The sequence below is a fragment of the Scyliorhinus canicula genome, chromosome 20 (assembly GCF_902713615.1).
Source record: "Scyliorhinus canicula chromosome 20, sScyCan1.1, whole genome shotgun sequence".
NCBI lineage: Eukaryota > Metazoa > Chordata > Chondrichthyes > Carcharhiniformes > Scyliorhinidae > Scyliorhinus > Scyliorhinus canicula.
In genome coordinates this window covers 56376973-56399405 of record NC_052165.1, presented here as the reverse complement: position 1 = coordinate 56399405, position 22433 = coordinate 56376973, and the positions used below count along the sequence as shown (strand labels likewise).

General features: G+C 46.5%; 1 protein-coding gene across 2 annotated transcripts in view; it reads left to right on the top strand.

Annotated features, from left to right (window-relative positions):
* LOC119955142 (structural maintenance of chromosomes protein 1B-like) overlaps positions 1-22433 on the top strand; it is a 296162-nt gene that overhangs the window by 80653 nt on the left and 193076 nt on the right. The window contains exons 7-9 of one of the 2 annotated variants that reach the window (XM_038781059.1): positions 2994-3134; positions 8250-8332; positions 15771-15978. In XM_038781059.1, coding sequence (XP_038636987.1) covers positions 2994-3134; positions 8250-8332; positions 15771-15978 — 432 coding nt within the window. The remainder of the gene's footprint in view (positions 1-2993; positions 3135-8249; positions 8333-15770; positions 15979-22433) is intronic. The other variant, XM_038781060.1, reaches the window with a different exon arrangement.

Here is a 22433-nt window from a genome sequence, read left to right as displayed (position 1 = left end):
TCCTTCCTATAATGCGGCGACCAGAACTGCACGCAATACTCCAAATGCGGCCGCACCAGAGTTTTGTACAACTGCAACATGACCTCATGGCTCCGAAACTCAATTCCTCTTCCAATAAGGGTTTCCTTCGGGTGCTCCGGTTTCCTCCCACAGTCCAAAGATGTGTAGGTTAGGTGGATTGGCCATGCTAAATTGTCCTTTCTTGTCCATAAGGTTAGGTTGGATTACTGGCCTTTGGGATAGGGTGGAGGCATGTGCTTGGGTAGTGTGCTCCTTCCAAGGGCTGCTGCAGACTTGATGGGCCGAATGGCGGCCTTCTGCACTGTGAATTCTATAATCTACTCTTACTCACAAGGACCTGATTAATATTACCCTTAAACTCTGTCTGTTGTGTTCCAGTCTGCTTACCTATTTGCTACGCTGCTCTGTTGCTTCGTTTTTCTTTCTGGATTTCTAAATCTCCTTTCACGTGTATACCCCCACTACCTTTTAGTCTATACACAGCCCTAGTTATGTGATTTGCCCGGCAAAGATCCCAGTCTGGTTAACTGGAGCCCATCCCATCTGAATAGCTCCCACTTTCCCCAGTACTGGTGTCGGTGCTCACAAATAAATTCTCACACAATTCTTTGATTCACCCTTTTAATTCTCTGATCCGCATGACCCTGTCAGTTAGCCCATGGCTCAGGTAAGAGTCAAGAGTTCTGCGTTTTAATTTGGACCCTGACTTCTTAAGCTCTACCTATGTTGTTGGTTCCAACATGGGCCATGACAACTGGTTTCATGGTGGGTGGGTTTGGAGAATCCAGCAGGAGCCAAAAAATCGGTATCCCGCTGGTGTGAAACCAGTTTGCAATTCTCCCTATGGCATGATAATGGTTAGTTGGGTATCTCATTAACTACTGACTCAAACGGCCTTTGCATTTATTGTCCTCTAATGAGTGCTCATTAAATCAGCTGCCTACTAGAATTATATGCCGCCTCCCACGTGTCATGCCAGTGGCAAATCACGCCAGTCTGATTCATGTTTGAAAAAAGGTGGTGTGCAATGGTTGGATCTCAGTTTGTTCATGACTTCGAGGTGGATGCTACATCCATAGCCTACCTGCAACAGCGCTGCACTAGTCTCGTTGTGATGCCAGTGGAATGTCACACTACTGGGGCTGAAGTGTCTGTCCCCGGCAAGTACCTCTATAATCCAGAAAGGCAGCACTGTACAACAGTACTCAAACAGGATAGGTGCACAGTCACATGTGTGGTCAAAGGGGCGGGAAGGCATTCAGAGTAGTTGGGAGGGAGGGGAGCAATGGCAAGCAGAGGGGAGAAAGCAGGTGGGAAGCTGGAGCCCGAAAAAGGAAACTTAGATGCTGTCTAACGACAGGGTGGATGCGATGCCACAAGTATGAATGCAGACTCCAGAATGGAGAGAGGAGGTGGGGACGACTCAGAATAGAAAGGCTGGTGGTACGCGTGGGGTGTTAGTGTGGCGCACGAGGATTGGGTCACAATGAGACTCATGAAAAGGGAGGTATACGGTGGGACGGAAGCTATTGCAGTGTTCAGTAATGAGGGCAGTGGTCAACTCATTGAAAGTTAAAGCCCTTGTTTTGTGGCCAACAGGTCAGTTAGAGAGTTGAGACACTCCTTGGGATCACAGTCAGGGGTGAGAGACTGGAGCCACTCTTTGGGCTCACAGTCAGGAGTGACAGAGTAAAAATAGTCTTGGCGTGCAGCAGCCCATGCTGCAGGGCTATGTAAACACTTTGTATTCCCATAGTAGGGTGGGGCAAGGGATGTGCACTTATATGGGATAATGCACAGCTTAGTATAGAGGCTATTTTCACCATCTTCGTCTATTGGCTTGTCTTGCTCTGTACTAATCTGCATATGTGTTTATGGGGAAAGCAGAGTAAAGGGGAGGCGGGAGGGGGTCGCATCTTTGGATGATCGTTCACACAGCCTCAAGGGGGAGAGGTTAGAGAGGCCACATGGAGCATGAGTACATCAAACATTGATGGGTTGAGTGGGGAGGGTGTGAATGTTGACCACAAGAAAAATGGGATCCAGTACTTCTGGCGAGGCTGGAGAATAATAGGAGGGAGCTCTACCTTCACATCGTGAAGTTCTAGGTAAATATCTGCAAAGTGAACAGTGAGGAAAGGGAGGGTGGAAACTGGTCTCGGAGAACCAACAGCGAGAATGCAGCAGCAACTTACTTGATGCAGGTGTTGCCACTTTAATGAGAAATTACAATGACCAATGAGATGAGGTTAGGTTGGGATGTCATTCACCCATCCAAATCTTGTTCTTTATATTACCTCTGAAGAGACATAACTGCAGATAATTACCCTACAAGTACTGGATCCCCAGTCTTTAGTATAATGTTGCCGTTGCAGTATCTGATGCCTTTAGCTCTTTCTTGATACCAGATGGAGTGAATTGAATTGGTGGAAGACATGCTAGGGACCTCAGCAGGAGGCTAAGATAGATAATATACTTGGCACTCCTGGCTAAAGATGGTAGAGCCTTATCTTTCATACTGATGTGCTGGACACTCCCATTATTGAGGATGAGAATATTTGTGAACCTCCTCCTCCACAAATATGCTGCACTGACTTCTGGGTTTCCTGGGAATTCCACCCCCACGCAGCTTCCAGGATGTCCCAAACATACAATTCAACCTTGTGTTTCTTGATAAATGCATATACCTTTGATTCTGATGGCATGAGTAGAAAATAATTTTTCAGGCTAGTGAACTAAGTCATGGCAATCCAATGTTTGTTGGGTTTTACTTGTATTTTTTTGCATTGTAGCATGGCTGTATTTCTTGTAAAAGAATCTTGTAAGCATATTGGAAATAAAATATTTTTCAGAACCCTTAAACTGATGGTGTTTCTTGGTAGGAAACCAATCGTTCAGTAACTTTTGACCATCTGTTGCTGTAAGTATCTTTAGTTTTACTTATTGAATTGGATTTCTATCTGGTTTTACAGATTCAACAATATAAGGAACTGAAGGAATTGGTCAGAAAACAAGTGTCCTCAGTGGCCCATATGCTGGAGAAGCTGCGATGGGAACAAAAAACTGATCGGGACAAGCTGGAACTGGATCAAAGAAACTATAAAGATTTGGAAGTAATCATGAAATTTGTGTATCGCCTTATTTTTGCCACTTCAATGCTGTAAACTAATCAAAAAACAATAATTCTGACACAGAAAATAATATTAGTACAAATTTGTCCAAAACCTCTATTAAATGGCTAAATCTGTAAGTCAGTTTATTATTTCTAAATTCTGTCTCCTTATTTTAAGAAAGAATTATATCTACTCAAGCTTGCTGTCTAAAAATTATCTTAACTTCTGTTGTAATCTTTTGTAGTGGTTTTGTGACTTCTCCATTGTCAATTCCTGTGTCCACATTAATAGTGGAAAAGCTCTATGTAAGATAGGCTCTAGCCTCTTAATGATGCTATGTTACTTTTACCCCACAAATTGCATGAAAATTTGAAAACATTTCATCTGTCCATTCAAAAATTACTGCTTAACTGGACCGTTGTCCTTCCGTGACTTGAAACCTGCCTGTAGCCCAAGGCATGCCCTACTTTCCATATCCATATGTAAACTTGGTGTTTATAAGTAAACTTTCCTGCAAGTGATGGGAGATGTAGCCAACTCCTCAGTATCTCCACGGGGATCTCCAATACATTATCCAACTCAATTTGACTGCTTTCCAAATTGACCTGAATGTCATAAATAATACAAAGTCAAGTCATTGTAATGAAATAAGTACGGAAGGTTTAAGTTTAAAATGGACATTGAGTTTCATATCTGTTTCCTTTGTCAATTAATCCCTGAACTTGCTTCACAAAGATAGAATTACCAAACCTCTCAGAGTGCCCAAGAATCTCCCAGAATAGGGTACTGATCTCCCAGGTATTGCTGCTCTCAGGCTGGGGGATTTACACTATTTAAAATTTTTGTAATCGTATTCAGATGAGGCCACAGGGACTCTGGTGTTGCAGATCCCTGGGCCTTGCATAAGGTTGCAACAACAACCGCCCCCCCCCCCCCCCCCCCCCCCCCCCCCCCCAGTCCGTTATGTCCCCCATTTCGACAGGAGGGGGGAATTTCTTTGCCCTCTTCATCAAAGCCAGATTATCGCTCTGGGCCCGGCGGGGTGTAACGGACCGGGGAGCATCCCTCCCTGGTCGAATATCTGGGCAGTTCCTCAGACTTTTGTTCGGCGGTCACCCCCGGACCTGCATTGAGATTTCCGTGGGCAAGCTCTATGCCTGACACTTGGTCAAACTGGTCGACCTCCTGCATTTCAGAATCACAAGGCCCAGCTGCCAAGTTGGGTACCCTTGGCAACTGCTCTGGAAGGAAGGGTGTTGTGCGTTTTCCCTATACTGCTTGGTCTTTTCTGTGGCTCTGTTGCAATTAGGGCAATCAGTGAATTTGCCTTCTTTCTATATTGCCTATGTCCGAATGCTTAGAGTCGCCAGGTATCGAATTATACCACCACAAGTTTCAACCGGCTATCGATCAAAGAGCCAAACACTAGTTAGTTTGTTCAAGGTCAAGGGTACTTTATTTACATACAATCAGTCATGCAACGTTAGCACTACTAGTAAATTACACCTATTACTAAGACAACCTGTACTTAACTTCGGGCACCTGGCTTAGGTCAGGAAACAGTGGCCGCTGTTCAATTCTGGATCTCTTGGGATTGAAGTGGTAACTGCTGCTCAGCTGGGCTCATCCGTTTGGCAGTGGGCGTTGAACTCGAACTTGCTTCTGATGTTGCTGCAGTTGGCGATGGCTGTGACCGGGGTACCAAGGCCAAAAGAGAGCGAACATCTGGAAAACTCTTCCTTTATACTCTGGGGGGGGGGGGGGTTCATGTTCTTTTGGGAGATCCTTCGATTTTGGCCTTACTAATTGGGTGATCTCTGTTCGATTCCTTAGCCAATAAGTAGGCGAGGTTCTGGATGGTTGGGCGTGTCCCAAGCGGTCATTGACCCCGCTATTTGCGTTTCCCTTGGACAGGGAGTGGCGCCGAAATGTCTGGGACTGTCCCGGTTGCTTGAGTACCAGTCCTTTGTTTTGGGGGAGATGGGCCATCACCTGTTAATCGGCCTGATTAACATGCTAATGGAACGGAGTTTCGAGGCCGTCTGGACTTTGCTGACAAATATGCATTTCAGGCTCTGAGCCTGCCTGATTCTTGACTTGTCCTTTTTACCCTTTTAAGTGGCTCTGTACCTAGTTGGAAGTGGCCATCCCAGATGGCTACAAGGGCACCACCGGGTTCAGGATCCGTGGTTGGTCCTCGGCAACCTGTTTCACTCGGCTCAGGAGATGGTCCACATGCCAATTCGTGGCCTTCCCCTGAACCCGCACCCTATACGAGACACCCTGGACAGTTTTGTGTTTGCTCCCGGAATCCATAATGCCCTGTCAGTAAAATTCTTAACATAAATGGAGTTGCCAGCGGCGAATTCTCTCATGGGCCTGGCTCGCTTCACTCCGGTATGGTCCTGCTGGCCACGGATCCTATCCCCAATGTCCAGCGAAATGAGGCACAAACTTGTGCGCAAGCGACGACCTATCAAAGGCTCTGCCAGTGGTAGCATGCGGCATGCTCTTATAGTAGATCAGGAAACAGGCGATGCAGGTGTCTGGTGAGCCTGAGGTCTGTTTTCTCATCCCGAGTTTGAATGTCTACAGCACGTTTTGCCAATTCATTTAAGGACAGGTGATGAGGTGCTCAGTGCGGACGTGATAGACTGTTCACAATACTCCAAATTTCTGACCAGAGCCTTACATAGCCTCAGAAGTACACCCCTGGTCTTATATTCTAGCCCCCTATCCGCTGGCCCTTCTTTAAATACAGGTGCAGCGAGGCCAAGACCGTTGCCAAGTTCGGGATGAACATCGCTTAAGAGTTGACCAGGCGCAAAAATGGAATTCTGTGGGATCCTTTGGTACGGGTGCCTGTAAGATGGCCTGAGCTTTATTATCTACTGAGTGTAGTCCGTGCCTGTCCACCCTGTAGCCCAAATAGACCACCTCCTTTGCTTGGAACACGCACTTTTTGGGCCGCAGGCGGACCCTTGCTGTCTTGAACCTATGCAGCACATCCTCCAGGTCTTTCAGGTCAGGGCAACCGGTAAACAGCACGTCAACCAAGTAAACTGCCACCTGTGGCAGCCCGCAAAGATATTTTCCATCACGCTGTGGAATATGACACATGCCGAAGAGCCCCCGAATGGCAGCTTGGTGTATTCATACGATCGCCTTTGCACGTTGATGGTCACATATTTGTGTGAGGACGGGTCCAAAACCAGGTGGAGATAGGCATCGCTTATGTCGAGCTTGGTAAAAGTCCTTCCTCCGCTGAGCCTCGCATATAGGTCCTCAATCTTCGGCACCTGCTAATGTTCCAGATGGGACGCTTGGTTGATTGTCATTTTGTAATCCCCGCAAAGGCTGACAGACACGTTAGGCTTCATGATCGGTGCAGCCCAATCCACGAATTGCACCAGGAGGATGATGCCTAGCTTCTCCAAGCAGTCCAGTTCTCCATTGACCTTCAGTAAGCGTAAGGAATGGGACGGGCGCGAAAATAGCGTTGGGCCTCTGGTTCTAGTGATATCCTGGCTGAGCCCCCCAAATGGTACGGAGGCCCTCTTGGAATATCCCTGGGAAACGTACCAATACCGTGTCCGATCTGCCGGGGTACATTCTGCATACTCGCTGCCAGTCCAGCCGGAGACGATTTAGCCAGTCGCGCTTCAGCAAATTTGGGCCTTAACATTTCACTACCATCAGTGGTAGATTCGCCGACTGAGCTCCATACTCCACGGAGACTTCCGAGATCTCCAGTGATTCCCCGATATACGTCGCCAGCCGTATCTCAACGCTAAGGCGTGTGTCCTTGAGTAGATTCCGTCTTATGTGCGCCGGCTGATCACCGAGACCGTGGATCCGGTATCATGTTCCATCCGAATCGGGAAACCCGTTGATCCAGACCGTAAACTGTATAAGTGCCACCCTGTGGTGCCGAAATGCAGTAAAGGCCGTGGGCATCTTCCGGCTTGTCGGCGACTAAACGCGTCCATGCTCTGGGCCGGTCATCGGTGCAGCAGTAGCGGGTGGGTGAGGTTTCTTCTGGCATCTGTTCCGCCTCCTCCCTCTGGTGCCGGCACGTTCATTCCGCTTGTCGGGGATCTGCGGTGTGCGGGACGTATGGCATTGGTCGCGGGGAATTGGTACCTTGCAGTGCGCCCCAAAAAGGGTGAGTTCAGAATTGCCGCACGAGAGAGGGTCACCCTGCGCCGTACTGGGCGACCGAGGTTCAGGACCATCTCTCGGAGCTCCTGGGCACCACGTTCTGAGCCCTCCCAGGACAAAGCTTTATGTCTCTATTCAAGTACAGATCGGTTTCACTCAATATGAATCTGAGGAAGGAGCTGTGCTCTGAAGCTAGTGATTCGTAAAAAACTTGTTGGACTTTAACCTGGTGTTGTAAGACTTCTTACTCAGGTTCTAACAATTCTACATTAAAGAATCAAATTTGATCAGTGATAGTACATTTGTCAGAAGATTATAGGTTCAAGCCCTACTCAGACTTTGGTGTTCAAGTCTAGGCTTGCACTCAGTGCAGAATTGAGGGACTGGTGTACTGTCAGATGCAGTATTTCAATTGAGACACAGTCCACATGTTTTTCAGGTGGGTTTAAAATTACCAATGGCACTATTAAGAGAAAATATACAAAGTAGTACCAGTGCTCTGGACAACCAAAACAGGAAACGGATATTTAAAAATGTATTTCATTTTTTCCTGTTGGATCGTGCTGTGTGCAATGTAGTTATCATGTTTCTTATTTTACAACAGTAATACTTTGCTGGCTGTAAAGCACTTTGAGGTGTCCTTATTTTGCAAACAACACTATATAAATGCAAATGCTTTCTTAACAATGCACTAAGACTAATCAAAGCTATAATTTATGATTTTCACAGAAAATGAACAGTTGCAAATTTAGTCTTCAAAACACACAAGATCACTACACAATTGTGTCAGCCCTGTTAGTGCTAAGAGAGAAAAGTAGAATTGAGAAAGGTGATGAAATTCAAAATTGGTCTCTGAAGCCTAATTTCCTCCCCATGATTAATTTCTTTTTACCTAGCCATTTTCATCAAAATAAATGCAATATCAACAATGAAAATATTAATTTTTATTTTCAGATTCAAATTAAGCACACAGAACTGGAAATAGAAAATTATATGAAACGGATAGAAAAGCTGGAAGAATATATTAATACCTGCAAGTAAGTCTTCAATCAGAATGAACATAACTCTTATTTTATCTTGAGCAGTTAGTCTTTGATTTTTATTTTAAAATAAAATTGGAGTACCAATTCATTTTTTCAAATTAAAGGGCAATTTAGCATGGCCAATCCACCTACTCTGCATATCTTTTGGGTTGTGGGTGTGAAACCCATGCAGACACAGGAAGAATGTACCAACTCCACACAGGCAGTGACCCAGGGCCGGGATTGCGCCATGAGGCAGCAATGCTAACCACTGTGCCACCGTGTTGCCCCAGCAGTTAGTCTTTTCTGAAATATTTTTGTTTATCGAATTAGGTCAAAGGTTTATGGAAATTAATAAAACAGATTGATTCATGTTGGCCTGAATCTCCCAAGATGTGGGTTGTCAGATTGCTGCTTGACTCAAACATTCCCCTGACTTGACATTGCTTCCCATTTTCCAGACCTTTCAGAGCCTGGTTTTCTCAGAAATGTGGAGCGCATAAGGTGGATAAGGGAGTGAAGTGGTTGTTACGTGAAGTGGCAAGTGGCTGAGGTGGTGGTTGGTGGGGGAAGTTTGGTAAAGTAACAGGTGGATGAGGTGTTAGGTTGGTGGTGGAATGTGGCAGGTGGGTAAGGTGATACATGGATGAGGTGGTAGTTGGGTTAGTGGTATCAGTACTGTCGTTAACCTGGAATTATACTAGGTTTAACCTGTCTTAACGTTTCCCAGGAAGCTATTTGTATAAATACATTGGAACTGTCCGAAGTCTCCACCTCCGAGTCGGAGATATTTACGTAGGGTCCCAGGTAGCAAGTGCCCATCAGAAGTTGAAACTTGCCAGGCAATTGCAATGTTGAACAGCACACCAGGACCTTCATGGCGTGTGAGTGTCATTCTCACGTCCGGTATGATATCAAATCCAGAGACTGGAAGAGATTAGAACATACTCCTGATATCGCAGCATCAATTTTTTTCCAGTAAAAAATGTCAGTAACCAATCATTTGAATTAAACAACATAAAGGCACAATGGAAATTTGGTCACGATAAAAACTTGAATTATCAGATAATTTGCATTAAAAGGATGAACTGTATATGAAAGCAAGGCAGCAATTGGTAATAGCTTAAGTGATACTTCCAAAGCTTCTCATAACATAACCTGAGGCAGAGGAAAAAAATCATTTATATGTTGACCTTCAAACCAGATTGAACCTTTGGAGTTTACTGAATGTAGACAAGTACTGATCAAATTAATGCTGCAAATAAAGTACACGTCTCCAAGAAGCTTGATTGGTTACTTACATCAGTTTTGCCCCTGCAGTACTATTTAGTAATTATTTGTTCCTCATTTTTAGATGTAATGTTTGCTTTCTCTTTGCAACCCTCCGAATAATATAACTTCCCATTAGAGTAGTTGAATTGAAGACTACCTTTTAGTCCTCTACTAGTGCTACTGTTTTTTGTTAAACACCATGATCATAGACATATTTCACCATCATACCATCCTTTGAGTAGTATCTATAGAATCCCTACAGTACAGAAGAAGACAATTCGGCCCATTGAGTTTGCACTGACCCTCTGAAAGAAACTCCACCTAGCCTGCACATCTTTGGACTGTGTGAAGAAACTGGAGCACCTGGAGGAAACCCACGCAGACACGGGGAGAATATTCCACACACATAGTCACCCAAGGCCTGAATTTAACCCAGGTCCCTGGTCTCTGGTGCTGTGAGGCAGCAGTGCTAAGCACTGTGCCACCGTGCCGCTCATATCACTATTGCACATCAAACCCCTATACAGAGCCCCTTAACTCATATTTTATCTTCTACAACTGTAAGAACCTGTACAGGTCACCCAACCAAGCCGCTACCCCCGGTGGCGATGCCGACCGCCACTCCAGTAAAGTTTGCTGCCGTGAAATCAGAGAGGCAAAGACCACAACATCGGCCTTCCTCCTCTGCATGAGCTCCGGCTTCTCTGAGCCCCAAATATTGCCACGAAAGGATCCGGGTCCCCTCCTCCTCCACAATTCTAAGACCGCGAGCACTCCCGCCCAGAATCTTCCCAATTTTTCGCAACCCCAAAACATGTGCATGTGATTCGCTGGCCCCCGCCCAAACCTTTCACACTCGTCTGCTACCCCCTGGAAGAACCCACTCATTCTTGCTGAAGTCACATGCACAATAGGCAGGATCAATGCGTGGCTTGTGAAATGGTGCAGGAGGGAGGGTTTCAGTTTTTTAGGACATTTGGACGGTCTACATCTGGGCCGGACTGGACCCAATGTCCTTGGGAGTACTTTTGCTAACGCTGTTGGGGAGGGTTTAAACTAATGTGGCAGGAGGATGGGAACCAAATGAGGAGATTAGTGGACAGTAAGGAGTTAGTAACTAAAGCCTGTAAGAAACTAGATCATGAAGTCAGTGTGACTAAGGGGAAGAGTAGGCAGAAAGCAGATGATGAACGCAAAGGGACTGGTGGTCTGAGGTGCATTTGTTTTAATGCAAGAAGTGTAGTAGGTAAGGCAGATGAACTTAGGGCTTGGATTTGTACCTGGGAGTATGATGTTATTGCTATTACTGAGACTTGGTTGAGGGAAGGGCATGATTCGCAACTAAATATCACAGGATGTCGATGCTTCAGGCAGGTTAGAGAGGGAGGTAAAAGGGGTGGAGGAGTTGCATTACTGGTCAGAGAGGATATCACAGCTGTGCTGAAGGAGGACTATGGAGGACTCGAGCAGTGAGGTGGTATGGGCAGAGCTCAGAAATAGGAAGGGTGTGATAACAATGTTGGGGCTGTACTACAGACCTTCCAACAGAGAGCGTGAGATAGAGGTACAAATATGTAAACAGATTATGGGACGGTGTAGGAGCAACAGGGTGGTGGTGATAGGAGATTTTAATTTTCCCAACATTAACTGGGATACACTTAGGGCGAGATTCTCTGCAAATGCGGAGAATCGTAAAGGCTGCCGTGGGACAGGCCGTGACCCACGGCAGCCTTCATGGCTGCTTCCAGGGCCGATTCTCCCCCCCGGGCGGGGCTAGGAGCGCGGCCCCGTGCGTCACGGCGGCGCGGCCTTGACGACGGTCGTCAAGGCCGCACGACAAGCGTCACGGCGGCGCGACGTTGGACAACGGCAACCCACGCATGCGCAGTTGCCGTCTTTCTCCTCAGCCGCCCGGCAGGACGTGGCGGCTTGATCTTGCCGGGCGGCGGAGGGGAAAGAGTGCGTCTGTTTTGGACGCTGGCCCGACGATCGGTGGGCACCGATCGCGGGCCTGTCCCCTCCCGAGCACAGTCGTGGTGCTCCCGTGCCAATCGGGCCTCTAGATGCCCCAAACGGGCATCTGGCGCCCGTTTCATGACGGCAGCGAGCAGGTGTGTTTGCTGCCGTGGTGAAACGGGCATGAAAGCCCGGCCGCTCGGCCCATCGGCCTCGGAGAATCGCCGCTCGCCGTAAAAAACGGCGAGCGGCGATTCGTGGCATGGGTCGGGCGTGGGGGGGGAGAATAGTGGGAGGGCGTGAAAAATATTGGGAGGCCCTCCCGCTATTCTCCCACCCGGCGTGGGGGGGCGGAGAATTGCGCCCTGGGTGTCAGAGTTCTAGATGGAGCAGAATTTGTAAGGAGCATCCAGGAGAGTTTTCTAGAGCAGTATGTAAATAGTACAACTCGGGAAGGGGCCATACTGGATCTGGTGTTGGGGAATGAGCCCGGCCAGGTGGTTGACGTTTCAGTCGGCGATTATTTTGGGAATAGCGATCACAATTCCATAAGTTTTAGAATACTCATGGACAAAGATGAGAGTGGTCCTAAAGGAAGAGTGCTAAATTGGGGAAAGGCCAACTATAACAAAATTCGGCAGGAACTTGGGAATGTGGATTGGGAGCAGCTGTTTAAGGGTAAATCCACATTTGAAATGTGGGAGTCTTTTAAGGAAAGGTTGATTAGAGTGCAGGACAGACGTGTTCCTGTGAAAATGAGAGATAGAAATGGTAAGATTAGGGAACCATGGATGACAGGTAAAATTGTGAGACTAGCTAAGAGGCAAAAGGATGCATACATAGGTCTAGGCGACTGAAGACAGACAAAACTTTGGAAGAATATCGGGAATGTAGGACCAATCTGAAACGAGAAATCAAGAGGGCTAAAAGGGGTCATGAAATATCTTTAGCAAACAGCGTTAAGGAAAATCCCAAAGCCTTTTATTCATATAAGGAGCAAGAGGGTAACTAGAGACAGGGTTGGCTCACTCAAGGATAAAGGAGGAAAGTTATGCGTGAAGTCAGAGAAAATGGGTGAGATTCTTAACGAGTACTTTGCATCGGTATTCACCGAGGAGAGGGACATGACGGATGTTGAGGTTAGGGATAGATGTTTGATTACTCTAGGTCAAGTCGGCATAAGGAGGGAGGATGTGTTTGGTATTCTAAAAGACATTAAGGTAGATAAGTCCCCACGTCCGGATGGGATCTATCCCAGGTTACTGAGGGAAGTGAGAGAGGAAATAGCTGGGGCCTTAACAGATATCTTTGCAGCATCCTTGAACACGGGTGAGGTACCGGAGGACTGGATAATTGCTAATCTTGTCCCGTTAAAGAAGGGTAGCAGGGATAATCCAGGTAATTATAGACCGGTGAGCCTGACAATCAGCGGTAGGGAAGCTGCTGGAGAAGATACTGAAGGATAGGATCTATTCCCATTTGGAAGAAAATGGGCTTATCAGTGATAGGCAACATGGTTTTGTGCAGGGAAGGTTATGTCTTACCAAGTAAATAGAGTTATTTGAGGAAGTGACAAAGTTTATTGATGAGGGAAGGGCTGTAGATGTCATATACATAGACATCAGTAAGGCATTTGATAAGATTCCCCATGGTAGGCTGATGGAGAAAGTGGTCTCATGGGATCCAGGGTGTACTGGCTAGATGGATAAAGAATTGGCTGGGCAACAGGAGACAGAGAGAGGAAGTTTATCAAAATGGAGAACTGTGACCAGTGGTGTTCCACGGGGATCCGTGCTGGGACCACTGTTGTTTGTGATATACGAAAATGATCTGGAGGAAGGTATAAGTGGTCTGATTAGCAAGTTTGCAGATGATACTAAGATTGGTGGGGTAGCAATTAGTGAAGGGGACTGTCAGAGAATACAGCAGAATATAGATAGATTGGCGAGTTGGGCGGAGAAATGGCAGATGGAGTTCAATCCGGGCAAATGCGAGGTGATGCATTTTAGAAGATCCAATTCAAGAGCGAACTATACGGTAAATGAAAAAGCCCTGGGGAAAATTGATGTACAGAGAGATCTGGGTGTTCAGGTCCATTGTACCCTGAAGGTGGCTGCGCAGGTCAATAGAGTGGTCAAGAAGGAATTCGGCATGCTTTCCTTCTTCGGAAGGGATATTGAGTACAAGAATTGGCAGGTCATGTTGCAGTTGTATAAAACTTTAGTTCGGCCACATTTGGAATACTGCGTACAGTTCTGGTCGCCACATTACCAAAAGGATGTGGATGCTTTGGAGAAGGTGCAGAGGAGGTTCACCAGGATGTTGCCTGGTATGGAGGGTGCTAGCTATGAAGAGAGGTTGAGTAGATTAGGATTATTTTCATTAGAAAGAGGGAGGCTGAGGGGGGACCTCATTGAGGTCTACAAAATCATGAGAGGTTTAGACAGGGTGGATAGCAAGAAGCTTTTTCCCTGTGCTGTAATTTTTCTTTGTTCTACCCTGTGCACCACCTTAAACTGTATCTGGCTGATCCTTGCACAGGAGGAGGTCCCGTTTACTCTACGCAGCGCCGCCCCCCCCCCCCCCCCCCAAAACGGCAACTCTAACCTCTCCCTTAGCTCCATACTGGCGAACTCTTCTTCCAAAGAGAGATCCCTCACCTTGGCCAGCCCCACTTCCCTCCACCACTTGCATATACTATCCATCCACTCCCGGCTCAAACCCATGATTCTCGCACAGCGGCGTTAACACCGACATCCCTTCCACCCTAAAATGCCTCCTTAACTGATTTCATATCTTGACTGTGGACTGCACCACGGAATACCTGAATACCTACTCGGAGCCATGCTGCTGTTCACCATGGCCCTCAAACTAGACCCCTTACAAGATTCTTCCTCCATCCTAACCCACTCTACCCCTCTCCTTCCCACCATCAGCGCATCTTATCCACATTCGCCGCCCAATAATAATGAAGCAGGTTCGGCAATGCCAACCTCCCCTTCTGCCTCTGTCGCAGGGTCCTCCAGACCTTCAGCACCTTCCTTGCCCATGCAAAGTTTGGAATATTCATGTCTAATTTCCGAAAAAAGACCTTCGGTATATAGATCGGGAGAGCCTGAAAAATAAACAAGAACCTCGGCAATATTATTCATTTTCACCACTTGGACCCTCCCCGCCAACGTGAACTGCAGTGTATCTCACCTCTTAAGATCCTCCCAGGCTTCCTCCACCAGCTTTGTTAAGTTCCACTTATGAAGCCCCGTCCATTCCCTCGCTACCTGAATCCCCACAAATTTGTGGAGCCTCACGATGACTGCCCGAACTTGTGGCACTCACAGCTTCCACTCCTTCAGGCAGGCCCACTATTCGCAGGTTCTGCCATGAGGTACTCTCCTGCTCCTCTACCTTTTCCCTCAACGTTTTACACGGGTTCCCTTGGAGCTCTGCCTCCAGAGCCACCACACACTCGCTGAGGTCCGAGATCACTCCTTTGATCTCCAGAATCTGCAACCCCTACACCTCCAAACACTTCTCCACCCGTTCCAACAAACTCTTCAGGGGTGCCACAGCTCCTTTGATGGCCTTCGAGCAATCCTTCCGCATTTCCTTCCTCTGCTGGTAGAATTCCTCCTTAATAAAGGCCATCAAATGCTCCAGCTGTGGCCTTCCACCTTGCAGCAGCCCTTCCCCCACAGCCATCCTTACATTGGCTGCTGCAGCACAGGTTTCCACTAACTCTTTGGCCAGTTCTTTCACTGTATTCTGCCAGGTTTGGTAACCAGCGGACATACCAGTCCCGGGGGAAACTATTCCAACCTTCACCGGCGCCTTTTCATCAAAATTCCACCTAGTATTGGGTAAAAAGTGCTCTTTCCTGTTCCTTCAAGCAGGAGCTGCTCTGTGTGCAACCACTTACAGCATGGCCGACACCAGAAGTCCTAATTTTAAGTTCTAATATAAATCTATGTTTCAAAGAAGCCATGATCCCTTTAGTTGGACCCTTGCTTTTAAAGGATAGTGTGTCACTCACTGTTGTTGGATAAAGGTTGGGAAATTTCTTGCAACCTCTTAAAGTATGTACTGTCTGAATATGTTTATCCAACAGTGTTTGCATACTGGTTTGTAAGGTGCTATTATGCGAATTCTAGAGTCAGAAGAAAATCTGTGATGTTTGCGCTGTAGGCATTCCATTATGAGATCAACCTGTTACCGTTTTCTAAACTAGGGCTTCATTGACTGAGCAGAAACAATGTGAAGAAGAACTAACTAATGAAATACAAAGTGCTAAGTTACGTATAGTTGAAGTCAGTGAAAAGCTGAATGAGGTGGCTGGTGAGTTGCAAAATGCAGGGATTGATCACCGTGAAGGGCATCGGCAGCAGAAAAAAGCTGAAATCCTTGAGAGTCTTAAGCGCCTATACCCAGATTCTGTAGTAAGTAGGAATTTAGATCTCAACAATGTATTTAATATGCAATAGTTAGATAATTTTACATATGTCAATGTAAATGTTTTATTTTTCCCAGTTCTAATAAATCAAAATCAGTCAAATTTGTTTAATTTCTGGATCAGTTTGTGACAATGCTTTTTCTGTTTGTAATTTTGATTTCGCATTCTATTACTACCATTCTGGATTTCAAGCTCAGATTGCCTGTGTATTTTAAATATTTTTGGATTTATCTTGATTTTACATGCAAATATTTTTTCATGCCCTTTCCACTTAACTAATATTCCTTTAGATTTCATTCAGTATGTTTTATACACCTTCTGGCTTGTGAGCCTCTTTTTTTAAATTTAAAGTACCCAATTTGTTTTTCCAATGATGGGGCAATTTAACGTTGCCAATCCATCTAACCTTTGAGTTGTGGGTGTGAAACCTACACAGTCACAGGGAGAATGTGCATACACCTCACAGTGTCCTGGGTCATAGAATCATAGAATTTACAGTGTAGAAGGAGGCTATTCGGGCCATCGAGTCTGCCCCTGGCCTTGGAAAGAGCACCCCACTTAAGCTCACTCCTCCACCCTATCCTCGTAACCCAGTAAACCCATCTAACTTTTTGGACTTTAAGAGCAGTTTAGAATGGCAAATCTACCTAACCTGCACATCTTTGGACTGTGGGAGGAAACCGGAGCACCCGGAGGAAACCATCGCAGACACGGGGAGAACGTGCAGATTCCGTACATACAGTGACCCAAGCCGGGAATCGAACCTGGGACCCTGGAGCTGTGAAGCAACTGTGCTAGCCACTGTGCTACCGTGCTGCCCAGGGATACTCAGCGCTGTAGGCAGCAGTGCTAATCACTGTGCCGCCCGGCTCTTGAGACATTTTGCTTCGAAAAATCAGGAAATAAATTATTCTGGCCTCGTACATTTGGAATCTTTTAGGAGCATCTGTTCTACTATAAGGTCCTTAAAGTTACAAGAGTATAATTCCGATTGTAGTTCAAGAATTATTCTTTAACACGTCGATGGAGCCAAATAGAAGAGACACAGTTCTCTCTGATTTTCAGTTTCTTGACTTGAGATTCATTGTGCCTTGTCTTAATATGGCATTTCAGGCTCATTAACCATTCCAATGGTGTTAAATGAATTTGAAAAGAACTTTTAACACCTAACTAAGATGGAAAGAAAAAACTTAACAGCATTTGTACTGTATCTGGCATTGTAAAATGACATCTGTTAAGTCGCAATTCAGTATTTTAACGCCGTTGAAAAGATTTTTGGAAATAACTAAGAAGGATTTACACATCTGAACTGTGGCTTGCCAGGAACACATGTTGTAAATTTGGGCTTGGAGATCAGTGGGCATCAAAGGATTTTGTCATCAACATGCTCGCTTCTGTGCCCAGAATCCTAATATTCACTTCCAGTTATAACCAGGGACAAAAATTCGAATAAAAATCACACTGAGTTGTCCCTGCAACCATATTATTATAATGGATTTCAACTATACTGCAAAGAGGAAACAAAGGATACCGCAAAGTTAAAGTCCTGTTAAAAAGATACAGGATCATTGACATCATGATTCAACCCACTTTAATGTGCCCCACCACAGTGCCCCAACCCCGAATGTGTCCACCTCTGTCCGCGCATCGGACCTCTCCCAACTGTGGCGGCGCTGGACTGATTCAGCAGCCACCACGACCAGTTGTCGTTGGGGGCCACACATGTCCCACGTTGTCGGGAACTCAGCCTGTTGGGGGAATGGAGCATCGGGGGTGGGTCTCAGGCAATGGCCTGAGGCTGTGGATACGTTGCGTGGCATACTTCTAGAGTACGCTGCTTTGGAGGGGATGGAGCATTGCGGAAGCGGCGCCACCCCCAATTCTGTCAGGAATTTGGATTCTCGGGTCCGTCGCCGAACGTGATTTTGCTGTCGGTGACTGGAGAATCCACCACCGATCTTTATTTTCCTTTATTACTATTGCATGCTTTATAGTTACACTTGCAAAAACTTGCTACATGTTATCATTTCGGAACATTTTTCTACTAATTGAGGGAAGCTTTGGAGCATTTGAACCATCTAGGCACTCTTGGAAGTTAAACTAAAGATAGACAGAGGACAAATTAAATGTTTCTGGAATACAAAATGATTCAGAGAAGTAGTGAAGAACTTCGAATTTTTTCTGAATCTATGGATTCTATGGAGAGGTGTCAGCAAACTTTAGACATAAGACAAATCAAAGCCTCTCTGGTTGAACTATGTGTGAAATTAGTACATTTATAAACTCAGATAATTCTTTTAAAAACATTTTTATTCTCCTCATTTTCAACATTTTCATCAATAACCAACCAAAGAAAAAACAAAAAATACAAACATAATGCCCTGCACACAAACCCGCTCAAAACATATACCAAAACATCCAGTCATACTTTCCAGGTTAAAAAAACCCACAAATTAACAATCAATCCGTAAACAGTGTAACAAAATACTCAACCTGCCCACCCCCCACCCAACCACCAATGTTCAATGGCAACCAATTCTCAGAAGTGCATAATAAACAGCCCCGATGAATTGTGAAACTCTTCCTTCATCTCCTTTAGCTGAGACTTCACATTCCCGAGAGTCAAAACAAATTCAGCCCCCCCCCCCCCCCACCAAGCCGTGTCACAGGATGGAGAAGCTAGCCCTGCACCCCAATAGGACCTGACTCCGGGCAATCAGTGAGGCAAAGGCTAACACTTGCCCACCACACCCGCCTGCCACCCAAGCTGCTCCGACCCCCCCCCCCGGTAAAAGGCTTTGAGGGGCCTTGGTTCATAGTTCACGATCACTGCCCCCGAAAAACCTCCCTCCAACAAACCCCTCACGTTCCATGTAGCTATCCTAACTGGGGTTCTCTCACTTCCTCCCTTGCCATATCCACCATTCTCATAACTCCAGGCTCAGCCCACTGGGATTGGCCATCCCCGTCCCATTGTTACAATCAAGCAACCCCCCCTCCCTGAATCTTCTCATCCACTTCCTCTCGAAAATACCTCACCCAGTATCAGTCCCCTCCCCCAACTTTTCACACCTCCTACTCTTGATCAGCTGTTCTGGGGAAATTTGCATACGTGCAGTGCAGTCAGCCTAATTTGAAGGTGGTTTGTGGAGGGGCTGTTGTCAAGTGACAGTTAAACCCGAAACACTTTGCCAGTGTTTCCCACCCTACCTCCTCCTCTAACCAAAAAAACCCACGGTTGTTGGGAAGCGGGAGCAGGGGCTTGTCGTGAAGGTGAGTGAGTGCCTTTAAATTTGCTTACCTTTCAGCGGGAGCAGGGTTTGAGGGAATATCAGGTAAGCTCTTCCTTTCTTTTTCTTTTATTTTTCTTGGTTTTTTTAAAATCTAGAGGTGATGTCAGGGAAGGCAGTACAATGCTCCTCCTGCAGAATGTTTGAGGTGAGGGACGCCGTCAGTGTCCCTGCTGATTTCATCTGTGGGAAGTGCACCCAACTCCAGCTCCTCAAAAACCGTGTTAGGGACCTGGAGCTTGAGCTGGATGAACTTCGGATCATTCGGGAGGCAGAGGGGGTCATAGATAGGAGCTTCAGGGAAGTAGTTACACCAAAGACTGGAGATAGATGGGTAACTGTAAGAGGGACTGGGAAGAAGCAGTCAGTGCAGGGACCCCCTGCGGTCGTTCCCCTGAGTAACAAGTATACCGTTTTGGATACTTGTGGGGGGACGACTTACCAGGGGTAAGCCATGGGGTACGGGCCTCTGGCACGGAGTCTGTCCCTGTTGCTCAGAAGGGAAGGGGGGAAAGGAGTAGAACATTAGTAATTGGGGACTCAATAGTCAGGGGCACAGATAGGAGATTTTGTGGGAGCGAGAGACTCACGTTTGGTATGTTGCCTCCCAGGTGCAAGGGTACGTGATGTCTCGGATCGTGTTTTCCGGGTCCTTAAGGGGGAGGGGGAGCAGCCCCAAGTCGTAGTCCACATTGGCACTAACGACATAGGTAGGAAAGGGGACAAGGATGTCAGGCAGGCCTTTAGGGAGCTAGGATGGAAGCTCAGAGCGAGAACAAACAGAGTTGTTATCTCTGGGTTGTTGCCCGTGCCACGTGATAGTGAGACGAGGAATAGGGGGAGAGAGCAATTAAACACGTGGCTACAGGGATGGTGCAGGCGGGAGGGATTCAGATTTCTGGATAACTGGGAATCTTTCTGGGGAAGGTGGGACCTCTATAGACAGGATGGTCTACATCTGAACCTGAGGGGTACCAATATCCTGGGGGGGAGATTTGTTAGTGCTCTTTGGGGGGGTTTAAACTAATTCAGCAGGGGCATGGGAACCTGGATTGTAGTTTTGGGGTACGGGAGATTGAGAGTACAGAGGTCAGGAGCACAGATTTGACTTCGCAGGAGGGTGCCAGTGTTCAGGTAGGTGGTTTGAAGTGTGTCTACTTCAATGCCAGGAATATACGAAACAAGGTAGGGGAACTGGCAGCATGGGTTGGTACCTGGGACTTCGATGTTGTGGCCATTTCAGAGACATGGATAGAGCAGGGACAGGAATGGTTGTTGCAGGTTCCGGGGTTTAGGTGTTTTAGTAAGCTCAGAGAAGGGGGCAAAAGAGGGGGAGGTGTGGCGCTGCTAGTCAAGGACAGTATTACGGTGGCGGAAAGGATGCTAGATGGGGACTCTTCTTCCGAGGTAGTATGGGCTGAGGTTAGAAACAGGAAAGGAGAGGTCACCCTGTTGGGAGTTTTCTATAGGCCACCTAATAGTTCTAGTTATGTAGAGGAAAGGATGGCGAAGATGATTCTGGAAAAGAGCGAAAGTAACAGGGTAGTTGTTATGGGAGACTTTAACTTTCCAAATATTGACTGGAAAAGATATAGTTCGAGTACATTAGATGGGTCGTTCTTTGTACAATGTGTGCAGGAGGGTTTCCTGACACAATATGTTGACAGGCCAACAAGAGGTGAGGCCACATTGGATTTGGTTTTGGGTAATGAACCAGGCCAGGTGTTAGATCTGGAGGTAGGTGAGCACTTTGGAAACAGTGACCACAATTCGGTGACCTTTACGTTAGTGATGGAAAGGGATAAGTATACCCCGCAGGGCAAGAGTTATAGCTGGGGGAAGGGCAATTATGATGCCATTAGACATGACTTAGGATGTGTAGGTTGGAGAAGTAGGCTGCAAGGGTTGGGCACACTGGATATGTGGAGCTTGTTCAAGGAACAGCTATTGCATGTTCTTGATAAGTACGTACCAGTCAGGCAGGGAGGAAGGGGTCGAGCGAGGGAACCGTGGTTTACCAAAGAAGTGGAATCTCTTGTTAAGAGGAAGAAGGAGGCCTATGTGAAGATGAGGCGTGAAGTTTCAGTTGGGGCGCTTGATAGTTACAAGGAAGCGAGGAAGGATCTAAAGAGAGAACTAAGACGAGCAAGGAGGGGACATGAGAAGTCTTTGGCAGGTAGGATCAAGGAAAACCCAAAAGCTTTCTATAGGTATGTCAGGAATAAAAGAATGACCAGGGTAAGAGTAGGGCCAGTCAAGGACAGTGGTGGGAAGTTGTGTGTGGAGGCTGAGGAGATAAGCGAGATACTAAATGAATACTTTTCGTCAGTATTCACTCAGGAAAAAGATAATGTTGTGGAGGAGAATGCTGAGACCCATGCTATTAGAATAGATGGCATTGAGGTGCGTAGGGAAGAAGTGTTGGCAATTCTGGACAAGGTGAAAATAGATAAGTCCCCGGGGCCTGATGGGATTTATCCTAGGATTCTCTGGGAAGCCAGGGAAGAGATTGCTGAGCCTTTGGCTTTGATTTTTATGTCATCATTGGCTACAGGAATAGTGCCAGAGGACTGGAGGGTAGCAAATGTGGTCCCTTTGTTCAAGAAGGGGAGTAGAGATAACCCCGGTAACTATAGGCCGGTGAGCCTCACGTCTGTTGTGGGTAAAGTCTTGGCGAGGATTATAAGAGATACGATTTATAATCATCTAGATAGGAATAATATGATTAGGGATAGTCAGCATGGTTTTGTGAAGGGTAGGTCATGCCTCACAAACCTTATCGAGTTCTTTGAGAAGGTGACTGAACAGGTAGACGAAGGTAGAGCAGTTGATGTGGTGTATATGGATTTCAGTAAAGCGTTTGATAAGGTTCCCCACGGTCGGCTATTGCAGAAAATACGGAGGCTGGGGATTGAGGGTGATTTAGAGATGTGGATCAGAAATTGGCTAGTTGAAAGAAGACAGAGGGTGGTGGTTGATGGCAAATGTTCAGAATGGAGTTCAGTTACGAGTGGCGTACCACAAGGATCTGTTCTGGGGCCGTTGCTGTTTGTCATTTTTATAAATGACCTAGAGGAGGGCACAGAAGGTTGGGTGAGTAAATTTGCAGACGACACTAAAGTCGGTGGAGTTGTAGACAGTGTGGAAGGAT